Here is a 23,271-nt window from a genome sequence, read left to right as displayed (position 1 = left end):
AATTTCTTTTGTATGTAATGGTATCTTTCTGATTTTTTTGATGAATATGTGGTCATCTTTCATGCTCACGATAACGGTGTTTATAGAGAGTGGGTGTGAGAAAGAACCATAAAGTGTCAATTTGATCGTCTATTACTTATGTGATGAATTAATCAGTTAAATCTTACGAAACAAAATTAGAATCACATAAAATTAGTCTCTCAAATCATGTCACATCCATTATTTATACTATATATACTTAAATATAGATATCCAAAATTTCATCTTGACAAACGTTAAGATACAAATTATAATTATACCCAAAGAGATAATAAACATTACACGAATAATCCTAATCACGATTTAATGGGTTATTTTCCGATAGTACTATGTTGTGCATTAGAGTATGTATGTGTTTCATGTTAGCACTTAGCAGCTTAGTGGATTAGTGGGATGAGTTGCTAGTTGTCATAGTGGACGTCGCGCATGATAAGTTGGAGTTTTTGGTTTAATTATAACCACATTATGTAACATCAATTATTAAAAGAATACATAATTCATGTCATATTGTTTTGTTCATTATTTGTGTATCCGAACTCCCAATTATGTTTTTCATCTTAGTTAATTTGGCGAACATTGTGTATATTCAGTATAGTTGATATGATTTAAAAATCGATTGATATGATTTAAAAATCGATTTTAACACAGTGTTATTTTTCTTACAATTAAAGCATTAAATTTTCACAAACGTTCTACTTTGACTCTAAATCCTTAATTTGTTTCAAGGTTGATCATTTGACGGTCAACCTAGTTTTCAGATGACCTTGCCTGGTGACGTGTCCATCTATGATGACGTGATGCTGACATGGTATTACGGCATGATAGTTTTTAGTGACATTACTTTCTGAGTGTCAAAATTAAAAATAAAAAACCAAATATACTACTTAACTAAAGAAAAAAACACACAATGTCAAAATCTAATTTTTCTGAAAACTTAATATTTTTGTGCAATTTTTTCTTAATATAACATAATAATCATGATTTGTTGGAATGGAATGTTAGAGATCCTTTGTGGGCAAGTTTTTGAAGCAAAACCACCAAAACAAGATTGGCATTTATACATGCAATGCCATAATCTTGTAGCTATTACTTTACATTTCAGTCTCCATTTCCTAAATTTTCTTCGATATAACTATTGATTTTAATTGGTAACGACCGTTTAATCTTGCCCAAAACTTGTAAATACTCTATCTATCTTATTTCATCTATATATTAATTCAGGTGCAATTGCCAAGCCTGTAGACGGATTGCTTCAATCACAAAGCCTAATCAGCCATTGCTTGTGAGCTCTTCACATATTTTATGGTTTTATATCCTTCTTTGTTGGGGTTTGATCTTGAAGTTAGTTTGTCAAATTGTTTCAATTTGATGTTGATGATGTTTTATTTCGAATTCTCATCATTGTGAATAATGTTTGCATGACTTCTCCATGGATGTACTTATAGGTATGAACAAGTTGTTTTAGGTTGACCGGTTAAATGGTTAATATTGAAACAAACGTGTCAAAATCTAATTTTTGTAAAAAGTTAATCAATTTTTTATGAAAGTTAGCATCTTTTGTACATATGCAATTTGCCATAAGTGTTTTTTAAAATATAATTAATAAGATGCTAATAATAATATTGTTTGTGACATATATTCTTTTATCTATTTTTTTCTAAAAATTTCAATATCAACCCCAAATGATGGAAGGAATCATAGTAAATGTTGTTGATCGATCGAAAGCATCATATTACTACAAGTTAACGGGAGGAATCATGAAAAAATATTCCTTCAAAGAGAAGTGTTTTGCTTTTGCATAGTTCAGTGAGATCAATACTATAGTAAAAGTCAAACCTCAATATGTATCTTATTTTGTCATCTTAATAATCTCCCCCCAACAAAAACACACATCTTCATATATAATCATTAACCACTACCAGAGGCTCTTTCATGCGTATGATCAAAATCGTATTGAAGATCAAGAAATCCTCAAGAACACATCAATGACAGAAGGGATACGAACATTGGAAAGAACACCAACATGGGCTGTGGCTTCTGTCTGTTTAATCCTAATTACTGTATCAATTTTCATTGAACACGTTATTCACTTAATCGGGAAGGTACTTACTAATTACAATATACGCAATCCTTCAGCAAACAAATGAGCCCTTAGTTGTACGAGTAGTACTTAACCTAATTTCTACCATTCTGTCTCTTTTGCTCGATAAATTTACAGTGGTTGAATAACAAGAGGAAAAAAACATTATTTGAAGCACTTGAAAAGATCAAATCAGAGCTTATGCTACTGGGGTTCATCTCATTGCTACTAACAGTCGGGCAATCCACCATAACCGATATCTGCATATCGAAATCTCTTGGAGATACTTGGCTTCCCTGCAGTAGAAAAGACATTAAAGAAATGGATGCTAATCATCGTGCAAATAAAGAAGAAATTCTTTCAAGACGTGTTCTTTCTGCTGCTACTTCCGGTGATAAATGCACATCACAGGTGAATATATATATAGGATCATGGAATCTTGACACCATTTCTGATCAAGAAACTCGATCAACAAGTCTTGATTTTCTTGAAAATTTCCCTTCTTTTTGTAGGGAAAGATTCCGTTTTTATCGAGGGACGCTCTCCACGAGCTCCATATATTCATCTTCTCGTTGGCTATCTATCATGTGGTTTGTTCTATAATCACATTGGCTTTTGGTAGAGCCAAGGTACAGTTTTTTTTCCGTCTTTCTCATGTGGATTAATAGTCCCTAATACATTGCAAAATCAGACCCTAATTAATACATAGCAAAAAATCAAAAACAGAAAACCCATATCTATGTTACTATCTCATTGGTCTCCTATACATTAATTACAAATTCTTGTTTGTGTAGATGAAAGAATGGAAGGCATGGGAGATGGAAACACAGACAACCGAGTACCAATATACACATGGTAACGTGTATATATATAAATATAGTAGTATATTATATGCTCTTTCATCATATATATCCCTCCCTTTCTGTTAACCTTTTTTGGTTTTTTTATCATCTTGGGTTGAATCTTTTTTGGTTCTTGAAGATCCAGAGAGGTTTAGGCTCGCAAGAGACACAACTTTCGGGCAAAGGCACTTGAGCATGTGGAGCCGATCACCGATCTTTATTTGGGTGGTGTGTATATCTGAAACAAGTGTTTAATTGTTGGATTCTTAACTATGTACGTAGCCATGCATGCATGGTTAAAATTTTCAAGCTTTAATTTTCTCAGGTGGGATTCATACGACAGTTTGGAATGTCAGTTCCAAAGGTTGATTATATGACTCTTCGCCATGGATTTATCATGGTAAAAACTGGCTACATTCGTTACCAAGTTTTATGGACTTAGTGGATTTGAGTAATTTAAAAATGAATCATGAGTTATACTCCTCTTTTTTCAGGCACATTTGGCACCAAATAGCCAAGCTAATTTCAATTTTCAAAGGTACATAGAGCGATCACTTGAAGAAGACTTCAAACTCGTTGTCGGAATCAGGTGAGAATTTTTTTTTGTTTTTATTTAGGTACGATTTGTTCTTGAAATTGTTTCTCATGAATTTTGGACGTTTTCCACAGTCCACCAATTTGGTTTCTTGCAGTTTTGTTTCTACTCTTTAGCACCAATAGTAAGCAAATCATTCCCCTTTACTAATCCTTCTAAGTTCATCAAATGTGATTCTTTTAGAATAATTGGCTTCTTTTATAACAGGTTGGAGATCTTATCTATGGCTACCCTTTATACCCTTGATTGTAAGCATCCGTTTTGTTTTGTTTTCTCTTCAATAATCTCATGCTTTTCAAGATTAAAGAATCACTTTATATGCTGCAGATTGTCCTATTAGTGGGGACAAAACTTCAGGTGATTATTACTAAAATGGGGTTGAGGATTCAAGAAAGAGGAGCAGTAGTGAAGGGTACACCATTGGTTGAGCCCACCGATAACCTTTTCTGGTTCAACAGCCCTGATCTCCTCCTCTATCTCATTCACTTTGTCCTCTTTCAGGTTCTTCATATTTCTGATCATCATTTCATCACATCATATAATCTTTTCTAGACTCTTATATTAAACTTCTTTTTGTTCTTATACAGAATGCATTTCAGTTGGCTTTCTTTGCATGGTCTGGGGTAAACTTAATAACCCCACCAATCTTTACCTTTTCAACTCTAGATTTGTCAAGTTTTTTCTTCAAAAGAACTGATTTTTATTTTGTTTTTCTCTTTTTGAAGTATGAATTCGGCCCAAAATCATGCTTCCACAAGAACAAAGCCGACTTGTGCATCAAGATCTCAATGGGGTGAATGCTCATACTACATTATATGACTTTCTTGATGAATTCCATTTACGTAGTGCTGTTGCTAATATGATCAAGTGATTCTTTCTTGAATTTTCAGGGTGTTTGTACTGATACTATGCAGCTATGTGACTTTACCTCTTTATGCTCTAGTCACACAGATGGGTTCAACCATGAAACCCACTGTATTCAACGATCAAGTGGTTAAGGCGTTGCACAAATGGCACCAGAGAGCGAAGAAGCAAGTGAAACTAAACCGCATGTCCGATACCACAACCCCAGGATCTTCTAGGCCTAGTACGCCATCTCACTGGACTACGACTAGAAGCACCAGCATTAATGATTCGTCTCAACGAGTGTTTGAGTTCCATGACACGCTTAATTATGAACATGAGATACAAGCCACTGGTTCGCTTCCTGGAACCAGAAGTGTAGCCATAGAAGTAGATGGTGGTCCTGCGGTGGTTCATCAGCATAAGATTGACGTTGATTCTGCGGATTTCTCATTTGATAAATACATAGAGGTGCGAAGTTAATTGGACCCAAAAAGTAAAGGAATTGGTGTGTATGTGGCTTTTGTGCATATATAAGTAGCTAGTTGGAGGGGTGGGCCTGGAGATTGCGCATGCCTTAGGTCCTCATAATCATATAGTCATATGCAGATAAAACCTACTTGGACTTTTTACTGTCAAATTTTGATTTTTTTTTTTTTCTTGTAAATTATTTACTTTTTACTATCAAATTTTAATGGTAAGTGTTATTATAATTCTGAGTTTGGTAAGTTTTATTGAGTTTTATTTATTTATACACGTTTTAATAGTTAGCAAGAATAAATCAAAGCCATGTAAGCTATACAGTCCTGGTCTTTAGATTAGTGGAGTTAGTTCCTATATTTTTATGTAAGTTTCTGTTTTAAATAGACTAGCTATGTGATTGGTGTGTCATTTTTCTCTGTTATGCAGTTCAATAAGAAAAGCCTCAAAAGCTTTTGTATGCTCTGTCCCCTGTTTAGTTTACCAAAAATTGCATAGTTTTTCCAGTTTTGCCCTTCTAACTTTTGTCCCCTGTAAAGTTGCTTTCTTGTCCTTGTTTCTATTTTGGTGTAAAGTTTCTATTGGTGTTGCTAAAGTCCAACACTTGGTATCAGAGCAAAAAACCTGGTGTATGCCAAAGTACTAACCACGCACAGAAATGACATGAAACAATGGAAATGTTGAGAAGGAAGGCATGGTTACTCTCCACTATCCGATGCTATCAAGAAGTAACTATTTTGCTTGGGCCATCAAGATAAGGGTCTTCATGCAAGCCCAGGGAGTGTGGGATGCAGTGGAACCCAGGACATCAAACACTGTGGTAGAAGTGAAGAAGGATAAGATGGCACTTGCAGCCATCTATCAAGGAATACCAGAAGACCTTGTACTATCCTTGGTTGAGAAGAAAACTGCCAAAGAAGCCTGGGAAGCATTAAAAACAATGTTTGTGGGAGCAGATAGAGTCAAGACTGCAAGAATTCAGACGTTGAAGATTGAATTTGAGGCATTGAGTATGAAGGAATCAGAAGGTGTTGATGAGTTTGTTGTGAAAGTGATCAACACAGTGAGCACTTTGCGCACTCTAGGGGATACCATTGGAGACTTAGAAACAATACTACTAGAAAAATAGCCTTTTATGACGCTCATTGCGCGTCGTAAAACGCTCAGACGACGCGCAAATGCGCGTCAAGGAAGGCCCTATCATAAAGAGAGACGACGCGCTTTTGCGCGTCATCTGAAGACGACGCGCATTTACAACGCTCATTTACGACGCGCGTTTACGACGCACGTTTATGACATGCAATGCGTATCAAGGAAGACCCTATCATAAAGGAAGACGACATGCATTTGTGTGTCATAACATTACGACGCGCGTGTTTATGACACGTAATGCGTATCAAGGAAGCCCCTGTCATAAATGAAGATGACACGCATTTGCGTTTCATAAACTTCAGTAACCATTTTCGATATGATATGCATTTACGACACGTCTTTATGATACTCATTTCCGCATAATACAAAAATATGTAAACAAATATATACAAAAACAATCAATTTCATCCAATAACATCATGTCAAAAAATTGTAATACATTGATATTATTGGGATCTAATTGTATATTGTTATTAAGAGGTTTTTCCTAACTATCTAACCTAATACTCCTACATTGCTAATACTCCATATCATTGGTTTGCCACCTGGTGTACTGGGCTGTTGTCCACCGGGCATGGATGGCATGTAATGACTTGAGCATTAGCTAAAACAAAAAAGCTTTTATTAATCATACAATCAAGTTTAGCTACATGATAGAGTTGTTATATAAATATTTTGTTAATCACACAATCAAGTTTAGCTACCTGATATAACAAGTTAACATTATCTCCTCCTTCAAACCTCTTACAAGTACACCTCCCTTTCCATCATCCATGAGTGCTGGAGAGGAAGTGTCTTTGTTGGAGCTTCCCATCAAGCAAGTTATATAAAGCACTCATAAATCTGTAAATATTTTGTTTAATTAAGATTTTAATTTAAGTGAAAATAAAGAATTCTAAAAAATGACCTTGACTGGAGAGGAAGTGTCTTTGTTGGAGCTTCTCCACTTTGTTTCAGCAGACGTTGAATTGAATTTTGCTGATGAAAGCCTTTCATATAAAACCTGAAAAAAAAATTAAAATTTAAAAAAAAAAATATATATATATTGAGTATTGAATATTCTTACTTGCTGAAGCCTAAAGAGGTCATAAAAGTTATCATTCCCATAAAAGGCATGCAAATATTTTATTTCACCATTATCACATAAAGGAGCTGCAACACATTTTGCCAATGGCTTGGCAGTTGACAAAAACTACTCAGACGGGGGCAAAATCGTCAAATCACCACCACCATGAAAATATTAAATATTGGATTGGGATTGGGATTTAACTATTTGATTACAAAAAAGGCATTGGAATTTGAAACTAAACATACTTGTAGACATCAAGCCTGTCCAAAAAGATGACCCATTAAGTCATTTTGTCCACATTAAGTCAAAAAGGAACAACCATGCCATGTATAGTTTGTTCAGATTAAGTGATTAATTCATTAAGACCACTAAATCAAAAATAATCAGCCCCTAAGTCATTATTATAGGTTGCTGTTGTAGCTGTACTTTGTGTTCAAACTAAACCGAGTTACAGGCCATATACAAACATTTGTGTCAGGCAAGAGTGTTATTTGTGCATAAACTTCATTTGTTTCTGGTTCAGCCTAAAAAAATGAATCCAGAACTAAATTACTTAAATACCCAAATGGATTATGAGTATTAGTCTCTGACAAAGACTAAACTACCCTCACTAACTTACTCAAAGGAATCAAAGTAGTAGACCAATTTTTCATCCAATCCAGCAAGGATAGAAACAAAGATCAAGTAAAATCAGAATGAGAAAAAAATCATTTTGTATAATTGTTATAAGTATATGCCTGAATATACCATATTACACTTGCCTTCCAAATTATATATTAAAATAAATAAACAATTTTTTTTTAAAGTCCAAAGTTATATGTCTGAAGAAACATTGTATTTTCCCTTCTTAATCTTTAAATTATCATATTTACCTAAATATATATTTTTTAATATTTTCAAATTATTAAAACTAAAATAATAACTAAATATACCATATTATACTTGCCTTCCAAATTATAAAAACTTCATCAACAAACTAACTTGAACTTTGCCATCAGAAAAACTATGGTGTCATAGTCTATTTATTCTTTTAAAATAAAAACTCATAAAACACAACAAATTAAACTGAGTTTTACACACACAATATATATTAGAAAACACTCAATTTTTTATCCATTGCTCACACAAAACGACCACTCAATATGACATGTAACAGATATCACAATTGATAGCATTTTCGGTTATAGCTCTTTAATCTATTTTTTCATTATTGATGAAATACAAAATCAAAAAGTAAAAGAAAAGTCATAGTCTAATCATCTTTTTCATTGTTTAAGAAGAAAAATAAAAAATAAAAAAGAAATAGAAAAGCAATTGCCATTACAACACTTAGAGGTTAAGAACAGGTCTCCAAGATGAATTTCCTGTGATTTAGAAGATAGGTGTAATATAGTCCATTTATTTTTTATATTTTCATTTTTATGCAACAATTCTAACTCATCATATGCATATTCAGATGTAAGGGTTTAGAGATCCTCAAGTAAAAAAAGAAGCAATCAATACAATCCCTTGCCCCATGTGTAGACAAGACAGACTCCAAACAGATTGATAATCTTTTTCACTTTTCAACATCATATCTCTAAGCTCAAATGTGTGTTCAACCATCTTTTCTCATAAATAAAAGCCAAATATTTTTGAAGTAAAATTAAAATGTGCAAGTAGTAAAAGCTTACCAATTTCATGAAGTGCATCGTTAACATCAGCAACAGTTTTAGCTGATGTCTCCATGAAAAAAAGACCTTTCTCCTTAGGGTAAATTCTGTTGAGCTTACACACAAAAATAAGTAAAGAAATAAACTTTTCTTTTTCCAAATATTAATAATTCTTGGGGTAAATTCTGCAATAAAAAATAAGGAAAGGGGTAAATACTTACGTTGTAACTGTGCTCTTGTCTTCCAGGTCGACATTATTTCCAGCAAATGACAGTACCATGCTTGGATTACCTGTACGAACCACAAAATGAAATATGACTTCATTTAAGTTTTTCAAAAGAATAGATAAGAAATATAGAGGCGAACGCAGTCAATTGGCCGAAAATCAAGAAAATGGTGATCATTAATTGGACATCATTAACATCAAAAGGCCTGGAAAGGATTATAGGACAACTATGTCTTCATTAGCAACAACCAGTTCACTTCAATAGCACAAATTATAAAAGCAATCTGCATGAAATTATAAAGGTCAACAAAAATATACAGGTCTAGATGGAAAATACAATGAAGAAAGAAAAATTGTTTCACTATTTCATTTGAATTATTTTCCGTATTTTCCAATTAATAATTAAAGATTTGGCTGCCAATTAAGTAAAACAAGCCCCTCGTGAAAAAAAAAAAAAAAAAAAAAAAAAAAACCCTTGATAAACTGACACTACATGTAGGTTAAAATTTTAATTGTGCAGATGTAATGTTGACCTGGAGGTTCATCTTTCAGACATTGATTAGTTCCTTTTCTTTCCTTCTGAGACATTTTATAGGGATCTTTCTTTTTTCTTTCTTGAATAAGTCTTAAGCAGAGGAAGCAGTAATGTCATCATTGAATTGGTTATCTCATGTCCAACTGAATCTGAATCACTCTTATAAGAATTATCACTCCCAATAACAGTACCAATAACCATCTCATTTTTTGCCTGTGACTCTGTTACACATTTTTCAGAAACTAAAACTTACACAGCATTTAACTTTTCATTTATTGAACAGTTGGTTTCTTCAGGGATCACCTCTGTATAGAAAATTGTTGTCATCTGCTATACAAACAACCAAAAATATGGTGATAAAATTGTCAATGTATGTAAATACCTAAGGCTGAATCCAAAGTATCAGGTGCATGGAGGTCCAAATCATCTAACATATGTGAATCTTTTTTAGCTGATGGGTCACCCTTTTTATCTGTTGTTTTCATACTGTTGTTATTTACTAGACAAGGCTTAAGAATGAGAATTCGATTAAAACACTAACAACCAAAAATAAGGTAACAAAATTAGCAAAGAATTTCAATACCTAAGGTTGGATCTGATTGTTATATATATATATATATATATATATATATATATATATATATATATATATATATATATATATATATATATATATATATATTCGATACCAAACAATTCTCTCTTAACAACTCTTGGTTGAACATATTGACCCATCCGGTTAAACTCTAAAAGAGTTTCTGACTGATTAAATGAAAGAGCAGGAAACAGGGAAATATACGATGACCCATAATTTCACATAATGGTGTTCTGTAAAAACCCATACATCAAACATTACTTTTCCTAATTCCTAGTATAACCATCTGAACTCGGTCTCTATAAGTCTCGTGATATAGTGAATTCAATTATTTTTAAAATACATCCGATTTACAAATGATTTCCTTAGTTTTCAAGTCTCGACAGGAAACATTGTGGAGGATTTATAAGCATGAACGTTTTCCTCTATGTGAGCCTACATCCTTACAGATTTTTTTACCAATCAAGAATTGAAAGAAAACTCAAACCACAACTTCGTAAGTTCCATATATGATCAATTCAAACAAAAAGCATACACTGCGGCTTTTGCACGACTTATTCAACTTGATAGCAACCACAACTAAAGTTCAAAAAGACAAGTGCACAATTAAAAGCACATATATCGTACATATAGGGAGAGAAACTCACGATCACGAGTAATTTGTTTTAAGTTTTATTATTCACTGCCTCCTTGAGACGATGTATCAGAATCCGACATCGACATATTTCGTTCAAGAACCTAATTACTAAAAAAATCAGTGCATGAATCGATTGAAGAAAAACCTCAAAGTTCAACAAGAAACACAGATCACAACAATCAGTTCTCTGGTGATTTGAAGATGGGCGGGGAGAGAGAGAGAGACAAAGAGAGAGAGAGAGGGAGAGAGAGAGAGAGACCTGAAATGTAAATTAAAGAGGTGTAAGAGTGAATATGGTTTGACTTGGTGGTAACCCTCCAGAGCTCTCTCTTACATCGCAGACAATATTCTACGACTAATTTCAGCTTCGCATCTAGTCATTCCTTTCATATGGACGACGAGGCTTCTTGAAAATTTTTCCATATGTAAGTGGTGGTGATGGAAGAGATGGTAGGAGGCAGTGGATATTAGGAATGGTGGTGACGGTCGATTGCGTAGAGGTGAGTGTGAGGTGAGGTGGAATGAGATTTTATGAAAAAAGCCCTAGATTTGGACGCCTTTTGTAATTGAGGATAATGGATGCGTGTTTGGTAAAAGAATTATAGAACGACGCATCTGAAATCGAGAAGGTGGAGGATAGAGATGAGAGAAAACCTGGTGGAGAAGGAAAGACGAGAAGGTGGAGGTGTCGATTAGGGGTTGTTCAACTGGTAGCTTCGATTGAGACGAGGGAGAAGAAGGCGAGGGTTGAAAATTTTTGGGGATTTCATTTTCCTTCTAAGGAGCGCGTTTCTTAAAAAATATATATAAAACAACAGTCACAGAGGACGCACAAGTGCCCTCCGTCTTTTTAATTTTTTTACATGAGACACTAATTTAAGGGCACGCAATAGTGCGTGACCTATATCCTTAAATTTTTTAAAAATATGACACTTTTTTAATGTCACTCTCGTTTGTGTAACATAAATCAATGATTGTCATGGTTTGCGCGTCGTAAAAGGGTCTTTTTAATTGAGGAAGTGATTGGAAGACTCAAAGCCCATGAAGAGAGGATGAAAGGTCACGGAGAGAGTGATGAAAAGAAACTTCTCTTGACTCATAAAGAATGGTCAGAGAGGAACCAGAATAAAACAGATGGAGAATCCAAGCAAAAGTCAAATAGGGATAATTTTGGAAACTCGCGTGGTAGAGGCAAGGGTAGAGGAAGGTCAAGTGGTCGTAGAGGTCGTGGTAGAAGGGGTTCGTATCATCAAAAGGAAGGAAATCACCAAGCATCTGGTAGCCAAGACAAGAGTGGAATCCAGTGTTACAACTGCCAGGAGTTCAGACACTATGCTGCTGAGTGCAAGAATCCCAAAAAAGAAAGAAATCAAGAAAACAATTTGATACAAGACCATGAACCTGCTTTACTTCTATCAACCTTTGAACATGGTGAAGTATTTCTCAATGAAGAAAATGTGATCCCACAGTTAAGATCACAAGGTGACACTTTCAGTCAGTCAAGTATGTGGTATCTTGACACAGGGGCTAGTAATCACATGACTGGAGACAAAGGCAAGTTTAGAAGTCTAAATGAGTCAATTCAAGGATATGTGAAGTTTGGGAATGATGAAAAAGTTCGAATTGAAGGAAAGGTCTCAGTTGTCTTTCAGTGCAAGGATGGAAGCCAACGAAAACTAAATGAGGTATATTACATTCCAGACTTATGTAGTAATATAATAAGTTTGGGACAGTTGGCAGAAGGTGGAGATGAAATAAGAATTAAGGATCCATTTTTTTGGATCCATGATGTTACTGGGAGACTGTTGATGAAGGTTAGAAGGTCCACAAATAAACTCTATAAAATAGAGTTTGAAGAGGTCAAACGAGTATGCTTGATAGCAAAATTCGATGATCCATCATGGTTGTGGCACATGAGAATGGGTTATGTTAACTTCAACTCAATGAAGCATATGCAGGAGAAAAAGATGATAGAAGGGATGCCAAAGATTAACATTCCTGCACAACACTGTGAAGGATGCCTGATGCGAAAACAAGTAAGAAAACCATTCCCCTCACACTCTAACTATACAACAAAGAAATGACTAGAGCTAGTTCATGTTGATCTTTGTGGCCCTGTTTCACCTCCTACACCCTCAGGGAACTGTTACTTCATGCTACTAGTTGATGAATTTAGCAGAGTAATGTGAGTGTATTTGCTAAAGTCAAAAGATGAGGCATTTGAAGTTTGTAAGAATTTCAGAAGGAATGTAGAAGTGAGATTGGGGAGAATCTGAAAATGTTCAGAACCGATCACGGGGGTGAGTTCCTGTCAAATGAATTCACCCAATATTGCAATGAAACAGGTTTAGAGAGACAATACACATCTCCATTCTCCCAACAACAAAATGGGGTTGTGGAGAGAAGGAATCGAATGGTATTAGAAATGGTTAGATATAACTTGAAGACTATGAGGATGCCAAATAGTTTGTGGGGTGAAGCTGTAAGTCACTCAGTTTATGTTCTAAATAGAGCACACATGAAAGCACTAAAAGAATCGACTCCTTACGAGATGTGGACCGGAAGAAAGCCAAATGTTTAACACTTTAGGGTGTTCGGTTGTATCGCCCATATGAGAATTGCAAAGAATCATATGAAGAAGTTAGATGAGAGGAGTATACAATTGGTTAATCAGGGAATTGAAAAGGGAACAAAGGCATATATGTTATTGGACCCAGATACGTAGAAGATCTACGTGAGTAGAGATGTAGTCTTTGATGAACAACAAGGTTGGGTGTGGGAGAAGTGTACGAAGATTAAAGTGGTACCAGGTACAAGTTTCAATGTTGAAGGCTTTAACCTGGACGAGGTTTATGATGATGAAGAGGAGTGGGAGCCGGATACCCCACAACAAGAAATTGGGTCTCCAAGTAATGATGAATGGGTCGAAGACACTCAGCCCAATAGCTTTGAAGTCAACTTTGAGTCAAGCCTACATAACACATCTATTGATACAGCGGGTACGCCTAATTCACCGGGTAAACTAAATACTCCAAGTCCGATAGCATCTCCCAGCACCGCCTCAAGCTCCACAGGCGGTGGTGCCCCGAAGAGATATCGGCTGCTCTCAGAGTTATATAAGAATACTGATGAAATTAATTTACCCCCAGAAGAACTCCTAATGATTCCTAATGATGGAGAACCAACATCATACTCAGAAGCGAAGAAGAAAAACGAATGGGTAGCTGTCATGGATGCCGAATTGGCATCAATTGAAAAAAAAAACACCTGGAAGTTAGTCGATCTTCCAAAGAATCGAAAACCCATAGGTTTAAAATGGGTGTACAAGTTGAAGTGAGACCAAACTGGGAAGATCATAAAGCATAAAGCAAGGATTGTGGCAAAGGGGGTACGTCCAGAAACAGGGTATCGATTACGGCGAGGTGTTTGCACCTATAGCTAGAATCAAAACAGTCAGATTGATTCTAGCCCTCGCAGATACACATGGATGGAAGGTGCATCATCTAGACGTGAAGTCAACATTTCTGAATGGCGATTTAGAAGAAGAGGTCTATGTATCCCAACCAGAGGGCTATTAGAAGAAAGGCGAAACTCACAAGGTCCTGAAGCTCTCTAAAACCCTGTACGGCCTTAAACAAGCTCCTAGAGCTTGGAACTCATGCCTAGAAAAGTATTTGAAAGGATTGGGATTCAAGAGGTTCCCTCAGGAATACTCAGTCTACACAAGGAAGAAGAAGGAGAGCACATGCATTGTTGGGGTCTATGTCGATGACCTTTTAATCACAGGGAGCTCAATTGAGGAAATCAAGAAGTTCAAGATGGAGATGAGTGCAAAGTTCAAAATGAGCGACCTTGGACTTCTAGCATACTATCTGGGAATTAAGGTATGTCAACGAGATCATTACATCACTTTGAAATAAGAGAGTTATGCTAGGAAACTCTTAGAAAAGATGTGACAACCCGGAATTTTCATTTATTCAAACTTTAAAGTCAAGCACTTAAATTAAAAGCCAATTACATTCCTAATAATTTTTAGCCAATTTAAATTCCGTTTGAGTGTTTTTAGTATTTATTCTTCAAACGAACTGATGAAAAGAAGTACCGTCTCAAGTCTTGGAGTTGCAAAACCGCACATACCACCTTAATAAGGAGTTCACGGCCAAACTTTTAGATTTTAGGCCGTAAACTCCCTAGTGGCTGTGAACTCATGCCTTAGGCATGAGTTTACTCCCCAAACTCCTCACTTTTCACTTCCATTCTCAAGAACACCCTCTATTCTCTCTCAACTATCTTCCCGTCTTTCACCGATCTCTCGAAAATGTAAGTGTTTCTCGACTTGAATTGTTGTTATAACCTAATACCTAGTGTTTATACATCATTTCATCTATTCAATTTTGTGTTTTACTTAGATCTTCAAACACCAAGAACACCAAGAACACACACTAGTGTTCTTGGACCTTAAACACCAAATCAAGCTTCTATCTTGTAAGTACACTTGCCCTAGCTTCTTGGGTGCTTAATATGAACTTGATAACACTTGAAAATCATCAAATAACACAAGAACAAAGGATTTTACGGCTAAGGATGTTCTTGGGCCGTAAATCCCTTTTTAAGTGGTAAAATGGACATTAGTCCCTTCCTAAGCCTTGGATGCCAGCCTTGAACCTTCCTAGAAGTGTTTAAGACCTTAAACAACAATCAAAACATGTCCCTAAGAGATTTTACAGCCGTGAACACATAAGAATATCATCATTTGTTTGTAAACTCCATAAAGGGGTGGTTCATGGGCCATAAACTCCAATACCATGTCATACAACCCTTAGGTGCAACCCTTTGGTACCTATAGCACTTGAATCAAAGTGTTTCCATGACCTAGGGTGTCTTAACTTGATTAATTAGTTATTAATTGACTAATTATGTTACATATATGTTTATTATATGATAACTAGGACCATTGTGTGTGTTCAAGTCCTCACTTGACACCTAGCACCTTGTCCGACACTTCCGAACAAACCACTCACTGCAGGTGAGTTCATACCCCTTAATTAACCTTTTAAATGTTTTTAAATGATTTATAGGGGGAATACAAGTTGAATCATGTTTAGTTATTATATCAATCACATGTGATTAATAACTAGCCTGCAAATGGATTTACTATACATTAACTATTTTACCAAACATATTTCTTCAAATGATTTTCTTAAACGTTTTTACATGTTCAAATCCCTTTATAAAAACTGTCTTACATACTGTAAGTTTCCTTTCAAAATCTGTTACAAATGTGGTTTCAAACAAAGGTTTTCCTTATACTTAAATTGTTTTATCAAACAAAATACTTTCCATCGTTTTATAAACTGACATCAAGTCATTGTTTCTTAGTATTAAACTTTTCAAAGGTTTTACAAAACTTCTTTTACGCTTTTATATTTTCAAATGAATGCCTAGATATGTATAGTTATATAAATAATGTTTAAAGGACTTAGGACGGCTACCTCGCTTTATTTCCTTTTCCTCGTTGGGATGTGGCCTTAGGTCATCGGTTGCTCGTCCGAATGTCATCTAAATATTAGTTATATATCATGTATACATATATAGGTATACAGGTACCATTAGTCAGTTCAGTACCTTTGGTTAGCAAAGGTATACTTCCGGTTATACTCGTACATTACTAGTGACTATAATAGGCATAGTTAGTAGATACTACTTACTATTCCAAGTACAAGGAATCACACAAGAGTCACTTCATTCATGAGTCTATACTAATACATTACATGTTACATGAATACGTTTACATAGATACGCTTACATGAATACGCTTACATGAATACGTTTACATAGATACGTTTACATGAAAACGTTTACCTAGATACGCTTACATAAATACGATTACAATACACGATAACAGAACAGACATAACAATGTGCTATAGCATGGAACAATTTCAGGATCTAACTATACCAATGAATCACAATGCATTGTGATAGTTATATTGAGTATACGTGATCATAGTAATGTGGATGTTCGCGGCTTGCAATCATTGCAGGCGTCACGTTTGGTTCCCATAATCTCTTAATAGGGAGCGTTTAGCATGGGATCTAGTCATCACATTATGCCTTAACCCTCAATTAAGGCAAAATAGTACAAAAGTAGTCACTTATTACAAATACTACAGTACTTACGACAATTACAAAAGGATATAAAACTCCAGTTAATATATTATTAATACCTTTACTATGTGGCATATTCACATGATCAATGAGGTAGATTAGAATAATAATAATAGTCATACAATCGGGTCTTAGTAGAAGGCTACTTTCAAAACAGTCGGGTCTTGGTAGAAGGCTACTTTCAAAACAGTTAAGTCTTGGTAGAAGACTACTTTTTATACTAGTAGAAATCATAAGGATTTTCTAGGGATTTCAAACGTTATTCAACTACTTACAAACATTTTCATACTTATACAAACTTTTCTCCAAATGTTTACAAGTCTTTACTTCACAGTTTTACAAATCAAAAACACATTAATACTTATGAATTCACCAGATTTTTGGCTGATACTCGCTTTCAAAATAACTTGTATTCTCAGGTCACAAATAGACAGGTACAACGACCAGGTTTTGTGAAGACGGAGCAGTCAAGACTCCTCTTTTATTTTGATTATTCATTATGTTGTCTTATACTATGAACGAACACACTTGTGATTAAAATTATACTATTAATGCAATGGATGATGTTGTTGCTTGTTTACTACTTTACATTGTTGTGATACATTACATGACGTCCTCCGCCCCAGAATGTTTCTGTCGTTCTTGGTTTTGGGGTGTGACAAAAGACACATATGCTTGACTGCAATCCAACCAAGTGTCCCATGGAGCACAAACTATCACTGACCAAAAGAGGAGATGAGGAATTGGTGAACCCTACGGAGTATAGAAGCATTGTAGGCGGTCTTAGATACTTGACTCATACAAGACCAGACCTATCTTTTGTTGTGGGTGTTGTCAGTCGCTTCATGGAAACACCCATCATGGCCCATCTACAAGCTGTAAAAGGAATACCGAGATACATAAAAGGAACCATGGATCATGGCCTAATTTACACACAGGGAGAGAAGAAGATTACAGTCACAGGATTCTCATATAGTAATCATGCAAAAGATGTAGAAGATAGGAGGAGTACAGGGGGTATGATCTTCTATGTAAATGGGAACATGGTCACATGGTCTTCACAGAAACAGAGGTGTGTAGCTCGATCTTCATGTGAGGCTGAGTTCATGGCATCCACCATGACAGCATGCCAAGGTATTTGGCTAAGAAGATTGCTGATAGAGATAACAGGTCAAAGAATTTCCCTAGTAAAGATGTTTGTTGACAACATATCGGCCCTAGAATTGATGAAGAACCCAATATTTCATGGGAGGAGTAAGCACATAGATGTGAGGTTTCATTTCATCGGGGAGTGTGTTGAGAATGGGGAAATTGAAGTGGCACATGTGGATGGGAAGGAGCAAAAGGTAGACATGCTTACAAAGGCATTAGCTAGAGTGAAGCATGAACAAATGTGCAAGATGATTGGCATAAAAAGGATTGGAGCTCAGAATTAAAGGGAAAAATGTTACTATAATTCTGAGTTTAGTAAGTTTTATTGAGTTTTATTTATTTATGCATGTTTTAATAGTTAGCAAGAATAAATCAAATCCATGTAGGCTATGCAGTCCTGGTCTTTAGATTAGTGGAGTTAGTTCCTCTTTTTATGTAAGTTTCTGTTTTAAATAGACTAGCTATGTACGTGACTGGTGTGTCACTTTTCTCTGTTGTGAAGTTCAATAAGAAAAGCCTCAAAAGCTTTTGTATGCTCTATCCCCTATTTAGTTTACCAAAAACTGCATAGTTTTTCCAGTTTTGCCCTTCTAACTTTTGTCCCATGTAAAGTTGCTTTCTTGTCCCTGTTTCTATTTTGGTGTAAAGTTTCTATTGGTGCTGCTAAAGTCCAACAGTAAGAGCATGCAGAATGGTAAGTTTAATAGGAGAGTTGAATGAGGTGGCGAGCCTAGATGTCTTTCAATGGATAAAACGCTATCATTGTGAGATGTCACCTTGACATTCAATAGATTTGGAGTTCAATGACCATTGAACTCTTCAATAGAAAAAATGAAAGTTTTTAATTATTAAATATATATTATAAATTATATTTTGTAATATTCTGGTGAACATTGTAGAGTTCAATGCATTGTAAGAAAATATGGAGTTGTATGGATTGTAAAAATATGATGTGGCAATCTAGTGAACTCTATGAAGTTCAATACATAATGGATGCCCTAAATTGGTCAAATCATTGTCTATGCGGAAGGTTTTTAATTGTTAACAAGAGTAATGTATACGATATAAAAGGAAAAGACCTAAGATTTAGTTGGAAGATGAGTCTCCTTATCTTCGTTGTTCTTTATAGAACATCATGATTTATCTTTTCATGTTAACTGTGGCACTAGCTACTACCTGTGAACACCAAATAACTTATAGTCTAATGGTAGACGTAGGATCAAGTGAGAAATGAATCATTTGCATGTTTTTTAGCAAAACAAGTAAATGAATCATTAGATAATACAAAATAACATGAGTTATAAAAAATTGGCCAAAAAAAACGTCTCCATATTTCATTTTTTTAGTGACTCAAGTGATGATGATTCATTTTTCAGACAGTAAATAATATTAAAAAACTAAATCTTTGAACCATTTTTTCGTGAGATTTTTTGTGAAGTGCCTATTTTTGTACGATCTAAAGTTTAATGTCTTTGGTTTTTCAAAAAACATGCATTTGATTCATTTCTCACAAAAAAATTTGTTTAACAAGATTCAAAGCCTTGAGGGTATTAGGAGTTGGTAAAGGTGTTCATCTTTTAAAGTGTTGAGATTTCAAGTCGCATTTCAGACATTAGTGTAGTTTAGATTATATTAGGAGTCGTTAAAGAAAACCAGTTAAATTAATTCCAAATTAGAACCGATGATCATTAAATAAATAATAATGATTGTGACTGCATATAGATGATGTAGTTATACCATTTTGTATACGACATTTGTAATATTTTATATATATTTGATTATTGATAAAATATGTATTGGTACACACATTATATCATGGTATCATAGCTTTTCTCCTAAAAGACTAGTTAAAAAAAGTTACACCTTTTTCCTACTTTCCCTTCCCTCCTCTGATATCAATTTCTCCATCACGGCTTCTCTATGACCAACGGCACTATCTTGTATTTTCATTATTATAACAGAAAGGATAGTCGTATAGTTAAGGTATATGTAAGTTTACCTAGATCTTTGTACAAATTATTTAGAAGCCTAATAATATTATTAAAGTTAGAGGATCAACTCATATTTGCAATCTTCCTTAAAGAAAATCTAAGGTAGTTAGATATTCTCCTCCACAAAAACCCTACAGTGTTTCCAATATCAATGCCTTCATACCTTATAACTTGACTTCAATATTTTCAAGTATGATGGTTGGAATGAACTTTTGGAAACCCATAGCATTAGATATGATTTGATTAATACCCTTACAACTTGACTTCAATATTTTCAAGTATGATGGTTGGAGTGAACTTTTGGAAACCCATAGCATTAGATATGATTTTATTGTAACACCATGTTTCAAAACTTTTCTTAATTCAGGGTTTGTGGACTATAATTCCATCATGTAAAGGCTTTAGGCTTTAAGGAAGTAAAGTTTAGACCTTATTCAAGGCTGATAATATTGGTTGTGAGATCTAAGCTCTTGATTTATGTGTTGGAACCAAAGGGTAAAAAGGAAAAGTTATATGTCGGGCTACTTGCATGGATTATGGTTTTAGTTCGACAAGTGTTAAGCTAAAAATAACTAGATAGAATTGTGGGTCTCTTCAATACCTTTATGTGCATATAAAAAACGCTGAAAATGAAGTTAAAACAAAGATGTTATTAATGTTTGAAGTTGTATTGGAAGTTAGGGGTTTTGTGTAACGCCTGCGTTTCCTGCTAGATTACTCATAGACTGTAATCACTTTGGTCAACTATTACAATCTTTTTATGAACGAATAAAAAATGATTATTCATATATTTATGTGTTTTATATGATATCCTATGCAATTTATATAAGTACTTAATAATAATTAAAAAAATATAAGATTAAAGTATGTGTCAAAAATAAAAGGTTATAGGATAAATAATCTTAATCTAGTTGTAGTATACGTAATAAGGATTCCAATGATATAAGAAATGTTAGAATCCGACTTAGAACGAAGTAGTTATGGTTTATTGAAGTTTGTGTTAAAACCGACATGACTCTATGTATAGTAAAAAATAAAATTTTGGCAAAATACTTTTTAGCCTAAGTGGTCTAAACGAAAGATGTAGTGGTCGTTAAACCTAGAGTGTGCATATAGAGATCGTCCAAATATGACTTCGTATGAGAAAATTATGATTTTTCTAAGATTCGGTGTAACAGTGTGCAACACTAATATCGAATTTCAGAACGGTTGATTGTTAAACAAAACAATCTAAACGAGAATTGAATATCTCGTTAATAGGAGTCCAACGATATAAATTATGTCGAAAACAAACGTCGGATGAGAAAGTTATGCATGTTATACAGGCTTTAACAATCTAAATATGTTTAAATAAGTTCAAAATTAGCCAACGGAGTCTAAATGAAAGTTATACGCATATCTCGTCGATAGCTACGTATGGATATAAAACCCATAGAAAACAAAGCTCAAATGAAGAAGTTATGAACTTTTTAGAAAATAGAAAAATTCATGCACGGTCATGCACACCGACTAGGGGTGTGGCACGCTCTAAAGAACTACACACTGAGCGACACGTGGCACCAGAGATTCGACGAGACATCAGCATGGCCGGCCGCATGCATGGTGTACACCCATTTTTCTACTATATAAAGACGTGATTTTTAGCATAATTTTCACACATCTTCTCATTTTCTCTCTAGATTATCTCCGAGCCTTTTAGCCCTTTTACTCTCTAGTTCCCAGTTAATTTAGCGAAACCCTGTGGTGTTAGATAGTCGGTGAATAAAAGACCTAGGTCAGAGGTTTGTCTGAATAATTCCCGGTTCTCGCTAGTTTAATTTGTAAATTAAGCTACATTTAATTTATTTTAAGTGTAACTTTTAATTATAGTCATAGTCATTATTATGACCCTATAATTAAGATTTGTCAGTGATTCCAAGTCTGATTGATCTACTTACAGGAGTGATGTCTAGGCTGGATTTAGTGAGGTGTTAAAAGTAGGATTTCCAAACAGTATATGTTGTATACCTAACGGACCCTACCTCCGATATGATCCTACCTTGTTATTCCTTACTTGATAGATCTTGATATAAACATTGAGATTGTTAATGAATCTAGGCTATCATTATATAGTCACCAGGATTATAAAACTAGATTAAGACGTAGTGCTTTATACATTTAGATCATTGAGAAGTGTTACGACAAAGCGTTGCCCTAACTTCAAGTCACCTACTTTTTTCAGGTGAGTGTGTAGTTACTATCAAGTACATAATCTTAATAAAAGTATTTATTACTTAGGAAGAATTATTTGTTAATTGTATTATCTGAATTTTGTGTTATTTATTTAACTATAATAGTGTTGTCTATTAGGAATTGTATTTGACATAGTTTTCCTTTAGTATAAGTATGGATTAGGACTTGTATAAGATTTTTAGCTCGCAATAAGTTGGATATAAATTAGGTCTCATTATGGGGTAGAGTGTGAGATCAAAGTGGAGTGTAGTATTCCTCCTTTTTCTTGGATGACCAGAAATGGTGGGTCCAGATCAGACAATCGGTAGCTATGTCAGGGTCATCGACCATAGTAGATGACAACACTTGAATATTCTAGGCGATTTAGTGAATTTCGTTGCTAGTGTGGACTCATAATCCATAGACGTAGATAAAATATTTATTAATAAATTTGAACATTGGTTGCCTTTATATGACTTGCACTAGCCATGGACTCCCCTAGTTGTGTAGTAAACCAGATACTTAAACAGTTTATCAGGTAGGGTGATTCCTCCAGATAGTCGTTGACTTAGGATTTATGAGGATCAATTAGCCGACGGAGTCTAAATAAAAATTGTAAATCTCGTTAATGTACATTGATTATCGAGAGATAAACAATGCTACAATAAAGAACGGATACCCCTTACCTAGGATAGACAACTTGTTAGATCAATTACAAGGAACAACCATCTTCTCCAAGATTGATCTCAGATCAGGCTATCACTAGTTGAAGATAAGGGAATAAGACATTGAAAATACAACCTTTAGAATAAGGTATAGGCACTATGTATTCCTTGTTATATCCTTTCGAATAATACATGCTCCAGCGACATTCATGAATCTAATTCATCGAGTTTGTAAACCTTTCATCGATAAATCATTAATTATGTTTATTAATGATATCTTGATTTACTTCAAGAACAATCAAGATCACATTAAACATCTGCGAGAAGTGTTAGAAGTCCT

At 34.6% G+C, this 23,271-nt stretch overlaps 1 protein-coding gene and 1 pseudogene across 1 annotated transcript; both read left to right on the top strand.

Moving 5' to 3' along the window:
- Positions 1–1,969: 1,969 nt before the first annotated feature.
- LOC145000514 (MLO-like protein 6) lies at positions 1,970–5,003 on the top strand. The gene is made up of 13 exons (XM_078959753.1): positions 1,970–2,141; positions 2,258–2,530; positions 2,632–2,748; positions 2,914–2,974; positions 3,101–3,189; positions 3,287–3,361; positions 3,456–3,550; positions 3,631–3,680; positions 3,764–3,804; positions 3,884–4,057; positions 4,144–4,179; positions 4,282–4,349; positions 4,447–5,003. The coding sequence occupies exons 1-13, from the start codon at positions 2,025–2,027 to the stop codon at positions 4,880–4,882; spliced, it is 1,632 nt and encodes a 543-aa protein (XP_078815879.1). The 5' UTR covers positions 1,970–2,024; the 3' UTR covers positions 4,883–5,003.
- A 12,610-nt stretch (positions 5,004–17,613) lies between these two features.
- On the top strand, positions 17,614–18,348 carry LOC145002422 (secreted RxLR effector protein 161 pseudogene; annotated as a pseudogene).
- Positions 18,349–23,271: the final 4,923 nt, after the last annotated feature.

The sequence above is a fragment of the Lactuca saligna genome, chromosome 6, assembly GCF_052625555.1.
Source record: "Lactuca saligna cultivar CGN05327 chromosome 6, ASM5262555v1, whole genome shotgun sequence".
Taxonomy (NCBI): domain Eukaryota; kingdom Viridiplantae; phylum Streptophyta; class Magnoliopsida; order Asterales; family Asteraceae; genus Lactuca; species Lactuca saligna.
Note: the sequence above shows the minus strand (reverse complement) of the source record. Positions and strands in the feature narration are given on the sequence as shown.

What these genes read in the sequence shown, in the direction of transcription:
- LOC145000514 (XM_078959753.1), top strand. Translation starts at nt 2,025, where the DNA reads ATGACAGAAGGGATACGAACATTGGAAAGAACACCAACATGGGCTGTG. An exon ending in TTCACTTTGTCCTCTTTCAG is followed by an intron (nt 4,058 to 4,143) that starts GTTCTTCATATT and finishes GTTCTTATACAG; the next exon opens with AATGCATTTCAGTTGGCTTT. An exon ending in TGCATCAAGATCTCAATGGG is followed by an intron (nt 4,350 to 4,446) that starts GTGAATGCTCAT and finishes TTGAATTTTCAG; the next exon opens with GGTGTTTGTACTGATACTAT.